At 37.9% G+C, this 18,799-nt stretch overlaps 1 protein-coding gene across 5 annotated transcripts in view; it reads left to right on the top strand.

Moving 5' to 3' along the window:
• The window catches only part of TNRC6C (trinucleotide repeat containing adaptor 6C), a 186,029-nt gene that overhangs the window by 162,895 nt on the left and 4,335 nt on the right, over window positions 1-18,799 (top strand). For 3 of the 5 annotated variants that reach the window (XM_036754790.1, XM_036754792.1, XM_036754791.1), the window contains 4 exons: window positions 2,606-2,797; window positions 4,982-5,125; window positions 16,152-16,268; window positions 18,416-18,610. In XM_036754790.1, the coding sequence (XP_036610685.1) occupies window positions 2,606-2,797; window positions 4,982-5,125; window positions 16,152-16,268; window positions 18,416-18,610 (648 nt within the window). The remainder of the gene's footprint in view (window positions 1-2,605; window positions 2,798-4,981; window positions 5,126-16,151; window positions 16,269-18,415; window positions 18,611-18,799) is intronic. The other 2 variants (XM_036754793.1, XM_036754788.1) reach the window with 1 other exon arrangement.

Here is an 18,799-nt window from a genome sequence, read left to right as displayed (position 1 = left end):
AACCTTAAAGCTATCTACAGTTGATGCCTCCACTTGATTTTTTCCTAGCACTGTCTTCTTAACTCTACAGTCTGGCAAGTTCTCATCCTGTTTGACCTCAGTGCACCCTTTGACCCTCACTCCTTTTTTTTCTCTTGGTAATCTGTTCTCTAGGTTTCCATGACACTGCTTTCTCCTGGTTCTTCTGCCTATCTAATCCTCAGTCTCCTTTGCTGTATCATCCAAGTCATACCCACTAATAGTAGGTGCTCTCTGAAGCTCTGTCCTGGGCATTCTTTTCTTCTTCCACTATTTCACTTGGTGATCTCATCAATTTGTATGGATTAAGTTATCATCTCTATGCTAGTGATTCCCATATCTGCTTATCCAGCCATAATCTCTCAGCTGATCTCCAGATTTGCATTTCCAGCTGTCTCTTGGATATCACAAATTGAATATCTCATAGATGTCTTACTCCCTATGTCCAAAACTGGTCTCATTATCTTTCCCCCAAAACCCTCCCCTCTTTTGAACTTCCATATTACTATCAAATATACCAGCATCCTTCCAGCCACCTGACTGAGGTGTCATCCTCAATGCCTCTCTCTCGGCCTCCATATCCAATTGGTTTCCAAGTCCTGTTGATTTTACCTTTATAACATGTCTCCTACATGCCTTCTTCTCTCCTCTGACACTGCTACTACCCTATTTCAGGCCTTCATCACTTCATTCCTGAACTATTACAAAGCTTCTTGATTGGCTTCCCTGTCTCATCTCTCCATACTACAAAATATCCTCCATTCACTCTCAGGTCTGACTATGTCCCTCTATTCCATTCAATAAACTCAAGTGGATTAAGGAATGGAATGGAATAAGCATTTATAAAGCATCTACTATGTGCCAGGCACTGTGCTAATAAGCACTTTACAGTTACTTGATACCATGTGAGGTAGGCGCTCATATTTACCCCATCTTACAGCTGACAAAACTAAGGTATCCAGAGGTTAAGTGACTTGCTCAGGGTCACACAGCTAGAAAACATCCAAGGCCAGATATTAGTTCAGGTCTTCCTGACTTGTGATCCTGTGTACACAGCATCACCTAGCTGCCACCAGTGGCTCACTGTCATCTCTAGGATCAGATATAAAATCCTCTGTACACTATTTCTTATATCTTACACCCTGGCCACATATTCTACAATCCAGTGATACTGGCCTCCTTGTTATTCCTTGCATAAGACATTGCATCTCCTGACTCCATGCATCTTTATTGGCTATCCCTCATGCCTAAAATTCTCTCTCTCCTCAACTCCACCTCCTGGATTCCTTTGCAGCCTTCAAGTTCCAGCTTAAATCCCACCTTCTTTAAGAAATCTTTGTCATTCCCCAGTTGATAAATGGTCAAAGGATATGAACTGGCAGTTTTCAGATGAAGAAATTAAAGCTGTCTATAGTCATATGAAAAAATGCTCTAAACCACTGTTAATTAGAAAAATTCAAATTAAAACAACTCTGAGGTACCACCTCAAACCTATCAGATTGGCTAATATGATAGAAAAGAAAAATAATAAATGTTGGAGAAGATGTGGGAAAATTGGAACACTAATGCATTGTTGGTAGAGTTGTGAACTGATCCCACCATTCTGGAGAGCAATTTGGAACTATACCCCAAGGGCTATAAAACTGTGCATATGCCCTTTGATCCAGTAATACCACTACTAGGTATATGCCAAAAAAATCATAAAAAGGGGGGAAGACCTACACGTACAAAGATTTATAACAGCTCTCTTTGTGGTGGCCAAGAATAAGAAATTGAGGGAATGCCCATCAATTGGGGAATGGCTGAACAAGTTGTGATATATGAATGTAATGGAATACTATTGTGCTATAAGAAATGATGAGTAGGCAGATTTGTACACAGTAAAAGTAACATGGTGTGATGACTAACTTTGATAGACTTAGCTCTTCTCAGCAATACAATGATCTAAGACAGTTCCAAAAGACTCATGACGGAAAATGCTATCCACATCCTGAGAAAGAACTATGGAGTCTGAAGGCAGGTCAAAGCACACTATTTTCGCTTTGTTTTTTTGTTTTTTCTTTGTTGGGGTTTTTCTCTTTTGTTCTGATTCTTGTTTCACAACATGACTAATGTGGAAATATGATTAATATGATTGTACATGTATAACCTATATCAGATAGCTTGCTGTCAGGGTCGGGGGGGAAGAGGAGGGAGGGAGAAAAATTAGGAACTCAAAATCTTATAAAAATGAATGTTGAAAATTATCTTAACATGTAATTGGGGGAAAAAAATTTTAAAAAGAAATCTTTCCTGATTTTCCCTAATGCAAATGTCTTCCTGCTGTTGATTATCTCCCACTTATCCTTGTTTCTACATAACTGTTTGCATGTTGTCTCACTCATTGAACTGTGAGCTTGAGAAGCTGGTACTATCCCCTGTGCTTAGCATAGTATTTGGCAGATAATAGAAGCTTAATAAAGGCTTATTGGCTTGGCTTTACAATAATTAAACAGTGTAATTATGAAAGAGCAAAATATAGGCTTTGGGGTCTACCACTTGTATGACATGCTTTATTTGGTTCTTCTGTTTTTGTTTCTCACTACAGGTGCTATCCCTGGAGGCTTAAGCATTGGGCCTCCGGGTAAGTCCTCCATTGATGACTCTTATGGCCGGTATGATTTAATCCAAAACAGTGAATCACCAGCCAGCCCTCCTGTAGCCGTTCCTCACAGCTGGTCACGTGCCAAATCTGATAATGATAAAATCTCAAATGGTTCCAGCATTAACTGGCCACCAGGTAAATTAATAGTTTTTCTATAATTCACACAGGTAGGGTCTACTAAGAGGCAACATAAAGTAGAAATTAGAGAAGACCTATATTCAAGTCCTACATCTGTCACATACTAACTTGATAGGTAAATCACAACCCCTCAGTGCCCTAGGTCAGAGTTGTCAAACTCATAGCCCTCAGGCCTCATGTGAACTACAAACCTCCAGAGTGTGCCTGAACCGGATTAAAACATAATTGGGGAATATCTTACAAAATAAATGAAAATACATTACAATATAAATAATGTTCATTCGAGGTTTTCTAAGTCAGTATAGGCAGACAGGAGTTTGTTTCTGTTTGAGTTTGACAGCACTGCCCCACTAACTATGACTATAAGTTATAGAGTAATTGCCTGTCTGTATCAGTTAAGGGGGATTCAATACCAAGAGTCCTCTCCACCAATGAAATTACAGGTCTTAACCAAAAAAAAAAAAAAATACCCAGAGGAGTTTTAGAACAGAGAAATCTGTTACTAGTGTGAATTCTGTAAATGTTGATATTCTATTATCTCTGAGTTTTCATGGGACTTTCTTTGCTACATTTTGAGTATAGGCATTACTTTTGTCCTCTTTGGTTAATAATACCGTAATAAATCAGTTTAAGTAAGAGCCAATGTATGAGATGTCATTGGTGAAGATCAACAAAGCTCAAAGTATATTCTGTCTACTATATATGTATTCTAATTTAAAACTGCTGTGAGTTAATATCAATGAGACAAATTCTAGTTATTTCCATAGGATTCTTGAGTTAATTGGAAGACTCTGAAATGCACGAAGAAAACATATTAGTAGCTATGAAAAATTGCTTTGGTTAAAACATACTAGACGAATATGGCACCAAAAGGAATCAAACACAGAAGTCCAGAATTTGGTAAACTCAAGGCTACACGTAACTAGATGAAGGACTTCCCATTCACCAAGAACATCTGGGAAGACTAGAAAGCAATTTTACAGAAATTAAATTTAGGCCAGCCAGTATCTTTCATGGTATATGGATACTGTACCTAAATAGAAAAAATCTCATCAGAAGACAATTGAAAAAGAATGGAAGGAGGTCTCTTTAACAACCATAACTGGGGGGAAATTTTTTTATTTAGTGAGGGATAAAAGTGACCATAAAAGCTAAAATAGATCATTTTAGTTACATAAAATGAAAAAAATTTGCATAAACAAAATCAACTCACTTAAGAAGAGAAACTATTGAGTGGAGCAGAAATGTTCCTATCAAGTTTCTTAAATAAATCTGATATCCAAGATATTTAGGGAACAGATATATAGACATATGAACAAGGGCCATTTTCCAGTAGATAAGTAGTCAAAATATATGAATGCAGTTTTCTAAAGAAAAATTGCATTCAACAATTATATAAAAATTTGCTCCAAATCACTAATGATAAAAGCAATTAAATTAAGACAGCGAAGGTGTCTCTTCATACAATAAAAGTTGCAAAAATGATATAGGGATAGTATTGTAATGGCAAGAGTGAAAACAGACCCAGCTGTGGTTAAAAAATTGTGGTGCAACCATTCTGGAAAACAAGAAACAGCCATTTCAAGAAAAGTCACTGTACTTTATATATTCTTTGACACAGTGATCCCCTGGCTAGAATAGATACATAAACAGTCATAGCAGTCTTGGTAGCAGAAACCTGAAAGCAAAGTTTCCCCATTGATTGGAGAATTGCTGAACCAGTTATGGTATTGTGAATGTGATGGAATACTATTGTGCTATAAGAAGTTCTGGATATGAGGAATTCAGAGAAGCATGGAAAGATTTGAATGAACAGATGTAGAGTAAGCAGAATCGGAACAGTGATGTGTGGTGATTACAATAATGTAAATAAAAATTAATTCTAATACCAATCTCAATTCCCAAGAACAAGTGATAGAACACGCCTCCCTTCTCTCTGGAGCTGTGGGTTACTACAGATGCAGACTGGAATACGCTATCATGCTTAGTAGCTTCATGGCTTCCTCTACTCTTTTTCTTTTTTACAAGAGTGTTCATGCAGAGAATAACTGTGGTACACAAAGAAAAGATCAAGGCAACTTTGTTTTAAGTATGTTGGCACGATCAGAATATTCAAAGTAATGTTGAAAAGTAATGACATTACCAGATTACAAAGATTCTTGCTTTGATTGTCATAAGCAGAATTTCATCCTGGAGTGCCATGGAAAGGACTTCAGAATATTGACCCTGAGAATGATCCTGATGTCACTCCGGGAAGCGTCCCCACTGGACCTACAATTAATACGACAATACAGGATGTTAATCGTTACCTTCTCAAAAGTGGAGGTAGGGGAGAAAACACAGTATGTTTTTGTCCCTGTTCCTAGAAAAATCGTGATCTTTGAACTCTTTTTATAGATAAGAATGATTGAGTTTGTTCTAAGGGTAAGTAACTGTATAAATAATAATAAATACACATTTTTACATAGGGTTTCTTATTTTCTTGCATAGTACAACATGTCTGGTACATCTCATTAATCTGTGCAAAGTGCTGATGATGAAAGTAGGAATCATAGAGGTGTTGTTTTGCATCTTATTTGTGTAATTAAGACAATTATTTTAACCATGTTATAGTATAGTTAACATACTTCTTGTTAGGATTTTATTATTTAAAGTTTTTTACTTGGGAATTTGTAATTGTTACCTTGAACTATAAATATCATTTTTATAAATTTTCTAGGTTTAATTTCCCCGTATTTAACACAGATCGTTTTATTTAAAAGGAAATGTTAATCTATCCTCCAAAGTATCTACTGCAAGTTATCTATCGTAATCTCATAGTACCAAGTTTGGCATACACAGAGTTTGGCTCCTTTTATAAATTATCTCACTGTGGGATCTAGTACAAAAAAAATTAACGAGCCTTGGAATTGTAGAATATAAACATTGAGTACAAATATGGTATTATAAAGGGACATAACTTGATTCCCCTTAAGGCACAGAATGCTCTATCTTCAGTATAAATTGTACCATCAGTTTACTAATTGTATGAAAAGAATAGTTTACATTGTACTTGGATATATTTATCTTTATTATATAGTAGTTTGGCTATAAATTGTGATCTGTAATTTGATATGTAAAATTATAATGTTTTTTGGCATTCCTTGGTTGTGCCAACTGAATTTGATCGTGTAAAACTTTGGCTCAAGGAACACATAACAAAATATCTATCAGTAACCCCCCAAGAAGACACATGGGATTTTCTGTGAGGATCAGTCAAATTCCCATGCTGTCCATTATCTATTTTTGGTGACTTTGATAAGTTCTAAAGAATTTATTTATTGAATTTATAAGTGGTCTTTATTTACCTCAATACATAGAGAAAAGCATTCTTTTAAAGGGGATAAATTTCAGTAGAGACAAGTACAAAGTGGTGTACTTAAGATTAAAAAAACTTTTCTTTTGACTAGGTCTTTGAAATGAATCATCGTAATGTGAATTAATCAAGAAGTATTTATTAAGAATCTACGTGTCAGGCACACTGCTAAGTATGGAGGATATAGAGGCAAAAATGAAATAGTTCTTGCCCTCCAGGAATTTACATTCTCTCAGAGGAGATTATTTTTATTTATATACAAAATAAATACAAGGTAATCTTGGAAGTATGACACTAGCAGCTGGACAATTTCATGTGGAAAGCAACACTTAAGCTATATTTTTTTTTAGCAAACAAGGAATTCTAAGAGGAAGGGGTGAAAAAGAAGGACATTCCAGGCATGGAAGACAGGTAGTGAAAAGACACAGAGAGGAATTGCAATGTCCAGTGCACAACAGCAAAAATATATGCCATAGAATGTAGGAAGAGGAATAATATAAAATAAAACTGGAGATATAGGTCAGAGTTAGGATTTAAAGGGCTTTAAATGCCAAACAAATGAGATGTTTCTGATCCTCGAGGCAGGAGGGAGCCATGGGAGTTTGGCAGCAGTGTGGAGGACGTTTTGGAGAAAGGAAAGAGACATGAGGCAGGAAAATCAATAGTTTATTGCAGTAGTCTGAGCTTAAGGTGATGGCCTGAACTGAAGTGGTAGTTGTATGAATAGAGCTTGTGTTTGTCCTTTGTTCTCAAAGAGCACCATGACATCAGGGAAATGATGACATGACTTGCAGTTGACTTTGATTTGAGTGAGGCAGGGCTATGCAAGGTCACCAGCCTCACTGTCTCTTCCAGAGCCATCTGGGTCCTGTGGCCAGATATTCATCAGGAAGACTAGAGATGGCCCCAGATGCAATGGGAGACCTTGGCCCTTTTAGGCTAAGGCCTTTTCAGGTTCTCACTTTGAGTGAGGTAACACCCATTCAGTGAATAGGCCTTTTTAAGAAGTGAGTCAAGGGATGGTCCCTTTAATTTAAAAAAAAAAATCCAACCAGGAGGGGAGGACCCTCAGGGTTGCTGGTCAAAAGGGAAACAGTTACTATATGAGCCAGCAGGGCCCAAAATATAGCCATTAAGTGGTGGTTGGTCAGGGACCTATTGTGGTCCAATTTATGAGCTCCAGAGTAAAATGGGTTTAAGGTTTGGTCTTTGAGAAAAGAAAAGAAAGGAAAGAAGGAATCTAGCCACTAAACCCCAAATTAACTGGGTAGCTTCAGGCCATCAAAATTTACCTTCCTTTGGAGAGGAGGAGAGGGAGAGAGAGAGGATGAACTGAGTTATCCACCTGGCTGGGTCCCATGAATAGAGAGAAGGAGCCAAATGCAAGAGATGTTATGGAGGTAGAAATGGCTGGTTGGATTCAGGGGAGAGAGAAAATGGTTCGGGGTAATGCTACAGTTAAGAACCTTGGCAAATGAAAGACTGATGGTGTCCGAAACAGAAACAGGGTAGTTTGGAAATGGAGTGCTATCAAGGTTAGACCTATCTCCAGCACTGTTAGATCAAGTTTGATGTTGGAATGAAATAAACATTTATGAATCCAGTTAACAACAACAACAAAAAATTAACTTAGCTATCGTATAGAAAAGATAACACCAAGTAGTTCATGTTTGGTAAACAAGGCTTCCTTAATTTCTTATGGAAACACATCCAGTCAGCTAGGTAGGTTGTAGTCACTTCCATGGTCTCATGCGCCCACCAAGTCTGAGAGGCCTGGACTTTATGTGAATGAGACTTTTTATTTCTTTAGGTGACCAGGAAGCTGCATCAAGAGAGGCAGGGTTCTGGGAGGCGGTGGTAGTAGGAAATGGGCCTAACCTATATTATAGGAGAAAGCTTTTAGGGCTTTTATTGGACGGCCCTCCTTGCATGGACAGTACTAAGGAGGAAAAAAAAAGTAATTTTAAAATTTACAGACACCTTACCCCCAAAGAAGATACCATAGTGAAAAAGAAAAAAGAAATTAAGGAGAACAAAAGCTAGAGATACTGGATTTTTCCTCCTCTCCTTAGAAGAACCAAGTCTCAGATCTCAAGTCTGGTCCATGTCATAGATGATACCAAGTCTTTGAAGTTCACAATGGGTTTCCTGATGAAAGGTGGTGACAGTGAACCAGAGCAACACAAGGAACATCAGACCCACAATGCAGATGATGTGACATCCAGTACAGTCATAGATTTTTTTTTCCTGGTGTAAGGTGGTAACAGTGAGCAAGAATAACTCCAAGACATTTGGGTCACAGTACACTTAGAGCACAGTAAATAATTCTTCATTACGCATCAAAGGCATCTGTAGTAAAGTGGCTCAGAGGTCATAAGCATATTGCATGCCATCTGCCCTGAGATCTAAGTTGGTACCAAGTCTGTCTTTGTAACGCTTCCCACTCAGTATTCTCTGACCCACCAGCTAAAACCTCCCCCTTCTTGAAGCTCACATCAGGGAACTGATAACAAATCTTTGCCTCTTCAGAGGCCTCTGCTGAAGCTCTGCCTTTTCCTTCCACAGAGGCCTCTGTTAAAGACTGTCCTCACCTTCACTGAGGGACTCCAGATTGCCATCAAGTGGGATAAGGGATCTCCTTTCTTCCAGACATGAACCCCACTGGGTCAAAAGGACCCAGGGGGAGATACTGTTAGTCTGCTTTAGGTCTTCTCAAAAGAAGCAGATTTGCAGGTGACTCAGTAAATGAAGTTGGTCAGGATATACAAATAGGTAACATGAGTTCTCTAGAATCCAAAATGTACAATAAGCTTTTTGGATTCTTTTTTAGATTGTGAAGCCAGTGTCAGTAATTTATTCCTCACTGTGTTGAGAATCTGCTGAGTTCTTATCAGTATATTCCCAAGAACTTTCTGAATGGACTGTATCCTGGATTTTCTTGGGTTTAATTTCCCACACCTTTTCCCTAACATGGGTTACCATTCAATCCAGATCCTAAATCACAGTTTCATATGATCTGGGCAACGTTATGTCATCAGTGTAGTAATGTACCCATGCATTCTGGAAGAGATTGCCTCTTTCAGGCCTCTGCCCACCAGACTATGGCAATAAAAGAGCAAGTTCAGATAGCTCTGAAGAAGGACAGTGAAAGTATACTGGACCCTTTCCCAAACTGCTCCTAACTAGTTTTAGCCAGAAAAATACAGAAGAATCATTGATGAGATTGATAACCACACACTACTCACCCTGGGCTACCTGGTCCACCACATTGTTGAAGTCAGGAACAATTTCAGTTATAGCCATGGCAACTTTGTTCAGTTCTCTGTAGTTCACTAGAAGCTGCCAGGTGCTATCCACCTTCCTAACTGGCCACAGCCAGTTAGGTATAGTACTCTGGACCAGAGTATTGGAGAGGAAATATCTTTTACCATTCTTCTCTTTCCAAAGACCTAACATTGTTGCATTTTGGCCCTACGTAGTTAAATAGCATTTATTAAGCACCTACTATGTAATGGGACAACTAAGTGGCACAGTGGATAAAGTGCTGGGCCTGTAGTCAGGAAGACTTATCTTACTCAGTTCAAATCTAATCTCGCTTACTAGCTGCATGACCCTGGGCAAATAACTTAACCCTGTTCACCTCAGTTTCCTCATCTGTAAAATAAGCTAGAGAAGAAAATGGCAAACCACTCCAGTATCTTTGCCAAGAAAACCCCAAAATGGTGTCACAGAGAGTAGGACACAAATGAATAACACTATGTGCCTGCTGAAAGGGCCCACGTAGGTACTGACTTCAAAAAGCTCATTATGTCCAGTCCCACAAGCCACCACAGCTATGACGCACTTAGTAACTAAGTACACACACAGCAGAAAAATACTCCTTTTTATAGCTGATAAGCTTAATATGAGTTTAAAATACACTACTACTACATAAAAAGCCAGCACATAGTAGAGATTACGAAAAGGTTGATCTGCAGACACCAATAAGTATACCTTCTAAATCTGTCCTCTACACAAAAGAGTCTTCTTAATGTATATGTAGAATCTAATTTTATGGACCACACTTTTAGAAGGATATAGAAAATCAGGGTCCAAAGAGGTAACAAAAATAAAGAGAAAGGAAACAGGGCATTTAAAAACATCTTAGAAGAATTGAGGTTTTAATTTGAAGAAATCTAATATGTTGTGACTTTTTATGAAAAGAAACTGACTAGTTCTGTATGTCATAGAGGACTGAATGAAAAAGAATTATAAGGGGCAGCTGGCTAGGTGGCACAATGAGTAGAGCACCAGCCCTGGAGTCAGGAGGACCTGAGTTCAAATGCGGCCTCAGACACTCGAAACACTTACTAGCTGTGTGACCTTGGGCCAGTCACTTAACCCCAATTGCCCTGCCTTCCCCCCTCCAAAAGAAAAAAAAGAAAAGAAAGGAAAAAGAATTATAAACTGGAACTAAAAGGAGGAAGAATGGATTAATGGAAAAATAGCCTGCTTTGGAGCCAAGGAAATTTGGGCTCATGTCTGCCTCTAACACAAACTGGTTAGTGACCCTGGTTAAGTCACTTAACTTCTCATTTCTCTTGGCGACTCTCGAACACTACAAGTCAAAGAGAAGGTACAGTAGTAGGTTTGTATTGGTAGAGGGAGTTTCTTCAACTATTAGTTTGCTACAAATCACAGAGACAGTCCCTGTCAGTCTTTATCCATAAGGTACATGTTGTCCATCATTATGAGAAAGCAGTGATATGACAAAACAAGAAAGATAAGAAAGTCTCAGACCATAGAATTGTTTAAGAAAAAGACTAAAAAGTTATCTATCTTGGATGGCTTAGCTACCCAAACGACAGGAGTGAGACTGTTTCCTTTAGCCCTTTCAATTTTGATTCTATAACTAGGTCCAAAGCTTTGTGTTAGAAAATGTGCTGGAAAATTATTTTATAATTGATAAATGATGTCATTTAGGCTCTATTTATTATGCAGTGTCTCCTTTTGCTCTTTAATAAATGACAAAGATAAGATGGGGATACTGTGAAGAGACACGACTTAACAAAGAAGTGACCGGAAGTTTAATTTCTTTATTCAACTTTCTTGCAGCAGATAGTGGAATTCAGCCTCTGTTGACATTAACATGTTAGCTACTAATTGCACATCAAACATCTGAGCAAACATTTTTGAGGGGATAAAAGCTAGAAAAGCCTTCTCAGTGAACCTTATGTAGGAGACCTGGGGCAGTTTGTCATGGTGGAAAAATAACTGAGATCCAAGGATCCATTTTCAGCAAATTTGGAGGGAAATGGAATTTTCCAGGGACTTATAGAGAACATGCTATATTTGTTTAGGCTAGTACTAATTCTAGCACGTGATAGTCTGGGTATGAAATGAAGTTGGTCATTCTTCTAAAAAAATGATGAAAGGGCTGGAGGAATACCTTCCCATTCTCTGGCTTTTCAAGGAGAATTAAATGTGCTTTTAAAAATGAAGTGCTTCAAAAAAAATTGAAAAATTTGCCCTACAAAGTTGGAGGGTAAAAGAATGTGAAACAGAAGAAAAAGGACAACTGCACTGATGGAGCTGAATAATTTATTCCAAGTTTATCCCATAAGGAATGAAACAAGTCCCTTTGAAGAGGAAGTAAGATATGATTGTATTTCACCAGTGAAGTACTCCCTCCACTACTATATATTGCAGCCCCTCTAAGACTTAATAGATGGCTTTAGAAAATTGCTATACCCAAGGAATTTTACCACCCTGCAGGTAGGCTTATTTCACATCACTCCTTCACATACTCTCCATTCCATCCAAATTGTTACACTTTTTATTCTGTAACTTGACATTCTATTTCCACCATGCCTTTGTATGTACTGCCTCTTCATACCTGCCTCTTAGAACCCATAGATTCCTTCAAGGCTCAGGTATCACTTCCTATAGGAATCCTATCCTGAGCTCCTAGTGACCTAGCCCTCCAAGAATTATCACATATGTACTTACATGATGTGTTCTACCCCTCACTCCTTGTAAAATATAAACTCTTAAAGGACAAGGACAACCCTTTTGTGTTTGTGTCCCAGTTCCATGCATGTAGTAGGGATTTCATAAATAACTACTGAATTGGATGGGTTTATCTTAGGTTGGTTGTAGGATGCAACATTCAGGTACATTGACAAGCCTATCTATCTTAGTACTGTAGGAAAATATAGTTTTGAAATTTCAAGGTCACTTCCATGCTATAATGAGGTAGCAGAATAGAACTTTAGTAGGGAATTCAAATTCAAAAATACCAGATTAGATAAAAAGGAATAGTGTGTTAAGTTTCTTACATCAAGAATATAGGTTCCTTTCCCCAATTGATAAATGGTCAGAGGATATGAACAGACAGTTTTCAGAGGAAGAAATTAAAGCTGTTTATAGTCATATAAAAAGTGCTGTTAATCACTGTCGATTAGAGAAACATGAATCAAAACAACTCTAAGGTACCACATCACACCTATCAGGTTGACTAACATGACAAAATAGGAAAATTGTAAATGCTAGAGAAGATGTGGGAAAATTAGAACGCGAATGCATTGTTGGTGGAGTTGTGAACTGATCCAACCATTTTGGAGAGCAATTTGCAACTATGCCCAAAGAGCTATAAAAATGTGCATACCCTTTGACCCAGCAATACCACTTCTAGGGCTACATCCCAAAGGGATCATAAAAATGGGTAAGGACTCACATGCACAAAAATATTTATAGCAGCTCTTTTTGTGGTGGCCAATAATTGGAAGCTGAGAGGATACCCATCAATTGGGGAATAGCTGAACAAGTTGTGGTATATGAATGTAATGGGATACCATTGTGCTATAAGAAATGATGAGCAAGTGGACTTCAGAAAAACCTGGAAAGACTTACATGAACTGATGCTGAGTGAGGCAAGCAGAACCAGGAGAACATTGGACACGATAACAGCTACATTGTGCAATGACTGACTTGGATAGACTCAGTTCTTCTCAGCAGTGCAAGGATCTAAGACAACTCCAGAAAGCTCATGATGGAAAATGGTCTCCACATCCAAAGAAAGAACTTGGGAGTCAGAATGCAGATCGAAGCAGACTATTTGCTTTTCTTTTTTTTGTTTGTTTTGTTCATCCTCGTGGTTCATCCCATTGGTTCTGATTCTTTACAACATGACTAATGTGAAAATGAAGAAATAAATAAAGAATGTAGGTTCCTCTGGAAATCCACTAGAAGAGAGAGTTTTTGAGTGAGGATCAGGGGAAAGGAAAGACAAAGTCATCATGGGCAACAACTTAGGAGAGACTACAGTCAAGAGGGGTTGAATGGCAAATCCAACAGCCAGTCAAAGGCCGGCAGAAGCAAAGTATAACAGTGATAGGGGACTTCAGCTGTCGAGGCATCCACTAGAGTTCTCTTATTTTCGGAAAAGCAGAGCAGCTGAGAAATTGGATTTATTTTGATAATAATTGTATTCTTCAAAAGGAAATGCCCTTCTCATCCTGATTCTGATTAATAAGGAAGAACTGACTGCCAAAGTAGAGTACAAGAAATTCAGTGCACTGAGGAAGAAACTTGTCATGATGGACAGGAAAGGGAATACCACGCATAATCTAAGTACCTAGGGTCTAAGTATATGGATTTAAAAGAAAAGAGGAGATGGAATCCCACTCACAGGGCCTCTCTCAGAACCCTTTCACCTCACATCTGAGCCTCCTAAGTGCTCTCTCTTACTACTGTTCTCTCCATTTTGCAGTCCATCCTCCACGTAACTTCCAGTTTGATTTTCCCAAGGCACAGATCTGACCGTACTACTCCGTTGCTCAGAAACTTTCAGTGCCCCAGTGACTTGGGCAAGTCATTTAACCTCTCTGTTACCTGAGTTTCTTCATCCGTAAAATTGGGATAGTTGTGAGGAAAAGTAACAGTCAGTGGCAAACATCTTATTTGTATTGCAACTTAGAGGTATGTGTCTAGGGATTTGATTTCTAAAAAAGCAGCCTGTTCTCAGGATGTGTATTTGGTTGGTGCATCTGAAGCATCTATGAATGAACAGCATTGCATTAGATCTATGTTATACCCCCATTTCTGCCACTAATTCTGTGATTTCATGCAAGTCTCTAAATTTCTCTAGGCTTAGACTGGATGATTTCTAAGGCCTCTGCCCACCCTTTTTTTTAAAAAAAAACCTAACTTGTGCCTGATAAAATTAAAACAGGAGGAATGTGGATATTCGTACAAATATAAATTTATTCTTGAATTTACTTCATACTGTTGAGTAGTCTAATTTGTCTTTCTCTTCTATTTTTTGAAATATGTAAAGTTATCATTAATAATCATACTTGGATGAAAAGTACAAGCCAGTTATATTTTTAAAATAACTATTGATTTCCTTAGGTCAGTCTGAGGCTGGAAGTACTCCCCAACCTTTTTCATATAGGAATTTAATTTCCTACTCCCACCCCCCTGCGAAAAAAAAAGATCTGGGCGTATGATAATAATGTAGTTGCTAACACTAAACAGTTATCAGTATGAGCGCTCACTTCCTTCTTGATTCACCAAGTTTATTTCATTGTACTGTAAGATAGTTGATCGACCCACTGCAAACCCCTGAGAGAAATGAAAAAATTGTACAAAACAATTAACTTTTACATATTTTGGGAGCCCTGAAATGGAGTTGTTGTAAAACATAGTTATTGCTTCTCAACTTCACAGATAATTTGAAATTGAATGAAATCTTATTAATTATAGTATTATGATTTTATTTTGTACCTCCCTACTAAAGGGTAAACTCATTTCTCTCTTTCTATTGACCTTTTTTCCATTTTTCACAATACTGCCAGAGCAATGCTCCTGATGTAAAGGTCCAATCATGTCAGTTACAAGATCAAAAACTCAGTTTCACCTCATCCAATTTCAGTTTCAACTCATCCAATAAAATATAAATTCTTCAGCCAGGCTATCAAGGCCCCCCAAAATATGACTCCAGCCTATACTTACCTCCTTCATGAATACCACTTCCCTTCATGTTCTTCACTTTACAGTTAAACTGGACTACTTTGAGCGTTTCACATGTGCCCTTATCCTTTTGAGAGAAGTATAAAATATAAATTATTTATTTCTGGCTTGAGAAATTAATGCTACTTAAAAAAACAACCAAAGATGATCATCGCTATGCTTGCATGTGTGGCAAGTAGCCATTATAGGCTTTTATAAAATTTTTCAAACTTCACTTTGATATCTTATTCCATGTGTGCTTCATTGTGGTACTTAATAGTAAAAACAGAAACAACTCACATAGGGTTGTCTCCTTTTTTCAGAGATCAGGATAAGGAAGGAAAGAAAAGGCCTGCATCCTACAGGCTAAGCCTAAATGACAGAAACGTAGATCAAAGCAAAGTACAGGTACCAGTGAGCTAAGTCCCTGGAATCATAGGCCCACAATAAGCAAAAACCCAGAGATTTTGTAATTTGCACAACATATTTAGAGAGTGAAACAGAGAGATTGCCAGTTAAAGTTTTCCTTATCTTACTGAAGAGAAGGGAGGATGAGGTCCATCTTAGATCCTGGGAGAAATAGAAATATTTTGAAAGGAAAAATCAGGAGATGAAAGTGGTGTTTTAGAATAGAAACTTAACATGAAAAAACTTTTGTCTTTATTTTGTGGGGTTTTGTGTTTGGGGTGCGAAAAGGGTGGGGGTAGATATGTAGTTTTTCAATCCGCCTTATTTGGAAGTTATAAAACTCTAATGGTCCTTGCATCAAAATTTAGATTCAAGAAAAGTTGGAAATCCTTGTAGTAATTGCCTGCTAAGGACAGAGATCTGGGTGGGAGAAATAGAACTCAGCTTAAAAAATGTCCCTGAGACTGCCCCCAATTGAATCCAAACCATCAAATTCCAGGGAATTTTCCTGGCTTATATTCCCACCTGCTGAAAGAAAGTGGCTGACACAAAACATTTGGCCCGGCTTTCTTAGTTGCTTCTTTGCTGGTTCTGCAGGGTCATCCCCAACATCATCTCAGAATGCCACGCTGCCTTCATCGAGTGCCTGGCCTCTTAGTGCCTCTGGCTACAGTAGCTCTTTCAGCAGCATTGCATCCGCACCTAGTGTTACAGGTATGAAAATGGTCTTTCTACTTTCATTTAGCATTTTTGTACCTGCTGAATAAAAATCTTCAAAGATCTCTCAGGTAGGTCCTTCTGATCTTTTTGCTGATTCCCTGAGTAGATGTGACTTTAAGATTGGTATCCATGTAGCATATAGCTAATGATAACCTCTTCTAAGAAAGCATAGAAAGTGTTGTTCCACTTAAGTTCCACATAAGAAATCAAGGAAAATTAAGCTAATAGTTTAGCAGATCTCTATGTTTGCTCTCAGCACCAAAAAATAACACTCTTTATGTTATTTCAACATATATTTGCTAAAAATACACATTATTTTAAAAACTAGAGTCTTTTAAATAAACGATACCTTATAGTGAGACCTTAGAAAAATATGTTGTCAATGTTAAGTCAGGAAAATGGAAAATGATCAGCAGATGTGGAGGACTTAAAATTTGAACATATTATATAATCGACTAGGTGGCACAGTGACTGGAGTGCTAGGTCTGGAGTCAGAAAAGCCTGAGTTCAAATCTAGCATGAGTCACTTCCTAGCTGTGTGACCCTGGGCAAATCCTTTAACTTCCATCTGCCTCAGTTTCCTCAGCTATAACATAGAGATGATAACAGCAGCTGCCTCCCGGGGTAGTTGTGAGATCAGATAAGATGATGTTTGTAAAGTGCTTAGCACAGTGCCTGGCATACACGCGCGCACACACACACACACACACACACACACACGCAAACGAGTATTCCCCTTCCCCTTCATCCCTAGTCCAATTTAGTAAATAGATAGAACTCCCTAAGGGCACTGGAGAGGGATTGCTATTATTCCTGTCCAAAATTTTCTTTTTTCTAGCTGAATCTTTTTATCCATTTTGAAAGGGGGAAGAAACGATGAACGTAGGAATGCTTCTCTTAATACCAATCACTAGGAGCTAGGTGTTGTAATGGATAGAGTGATATAGCTGCAGTCAGAAAGATCTGAATTCAAGTTCTGCCTCAGACACTGCGTGACTCTGGGCATATCACTTAACCTCTCTCACCCTCATTTTCTCCATCACCTACCTCCCAGGGACATTCTGAGACACCAATAAAATGCTATGTGTAAAGTGCTTGGTAAACTAAACCTTAAAGCACTTTTATACATTTTAGCTATACTGCTTTTAAAATGGCAAATATCATCTGATGTTTTTATTCAATCATAACATGTAATAAATGCTTAAAGAATTCACAAAATATCTACCTTTTAAAAATAATGCTTTTAATTTAATAAATCCACAGGTATGTCTTCCTTGTTAGGAAAGCTTTTTTTTTCAATTTGCTTTACCTTTCTGTATTATATTTGTTCCTTGAGTGAAGTAGGCAGTATTATTAGATAAATGTACTGTGGTATATATGTGCCCTTTTGTGTGAATAAACACAGTGCAGTATGAGGAAAGAATGTATGATGATATTGGCAACCAGCTGTTATTGTTTTGTGTTTCTCTTCTATTCTAGAGTTGAACCATTCAGACAGGAGGGGTTTTATCATGGTCTCTGTGGTGATCTTAATTAAAAGCTATCTCACATCTCCTAATTTTTGTTTCATAAGCTAAATGATACTAGGTTTTTTAAAGACAGCTTTATGCGTCAAAATGATATTAAAAGGATTTTAAATATGTGACTGTTAAACAAATGGCAGATTATGGCTCACAGGATATTTCCTTAAAGGTGATTGATATATGAAAAAATACCATGCAAAGGAATTTATGTGTTTGCTTCTTTTCAACTTGATTCATTAGAGGCATGTTAGCAGAAGTCAAACTGTTTGATGATTTTCATGATAGTAAACTATGGTTGGCTGGGCAGCTCAGCAAACTAATAAACTTAGCGATCATTGTAGGCCGGAATAGTCCTCTTATGTACGATAGGCGCCTTATTGCTTGTGACTGTCTGCAAACAGAAATTAAAATGACACTATTCATAATGTTTAACTTTAGGATACTTTACAGAATATTGCATTTACTTACTGTGATATCTCTTTACTTCACAGTGCCAAGCTTTGGCATATTAATGAAATGTCTTGATGGTTTTCACCTAATCAGAACAAGTTTTTAGAATTTAAAAATTATATATTATTCATATGTGTGTATGCAAGTTTTATGTCTCTGATTTTATAGGTAAACTGTCAGACATTAAATCTACATGGTCCTCCGGCCCAGTTTCTCACACACAAGCCTCTCTGTCTCATGAACTGTGGAAGGTACCCAGAAACACTACTGCACCTACTAGACCTCCTCCAGGCTTAACAAACACCAAGCCCTCTTCTACTTGGGGTACCAGTCCACTTGGCTGGACCAGCTCTTACTCCTCTGGTATGCCATGATTCTTTGGTTGCAACAGTGGGAAGTGTGTCAGTGTTCATTTACTAATGTGGTTCTTAGAATAGGATATTTTGGCATCCTCTAGGGGCACTGTAACCTATTCCTGTCCTTTTCACCATGGTCTCTACAATGCATTTTTGTGAGGATTCTATAATCTTCACCATTGGACTCCAAACCAAT

The sequence above is a fragment of the Trichosurus vulpecula genome, chromosome 4, assembly GCF_011100635.1.
Source record: "Trichosurus vulpecula isolate mTriVul1 chromosome 4, mTriVul1.pri, whole genome shotgun sequence".
Classification (NCBI taxonomy): domain Eukaryota; kingdom Metazoa; phylum Chordata; class Mammalia; order Diprotodontia; family Phalangeridae; genus Trichosurus; species Trichosurus vulpecula.
Note: the sequence above shows the minus strand (reverse complement) of the source record. Positions and strands in the feature narration are given on the sequence as shown.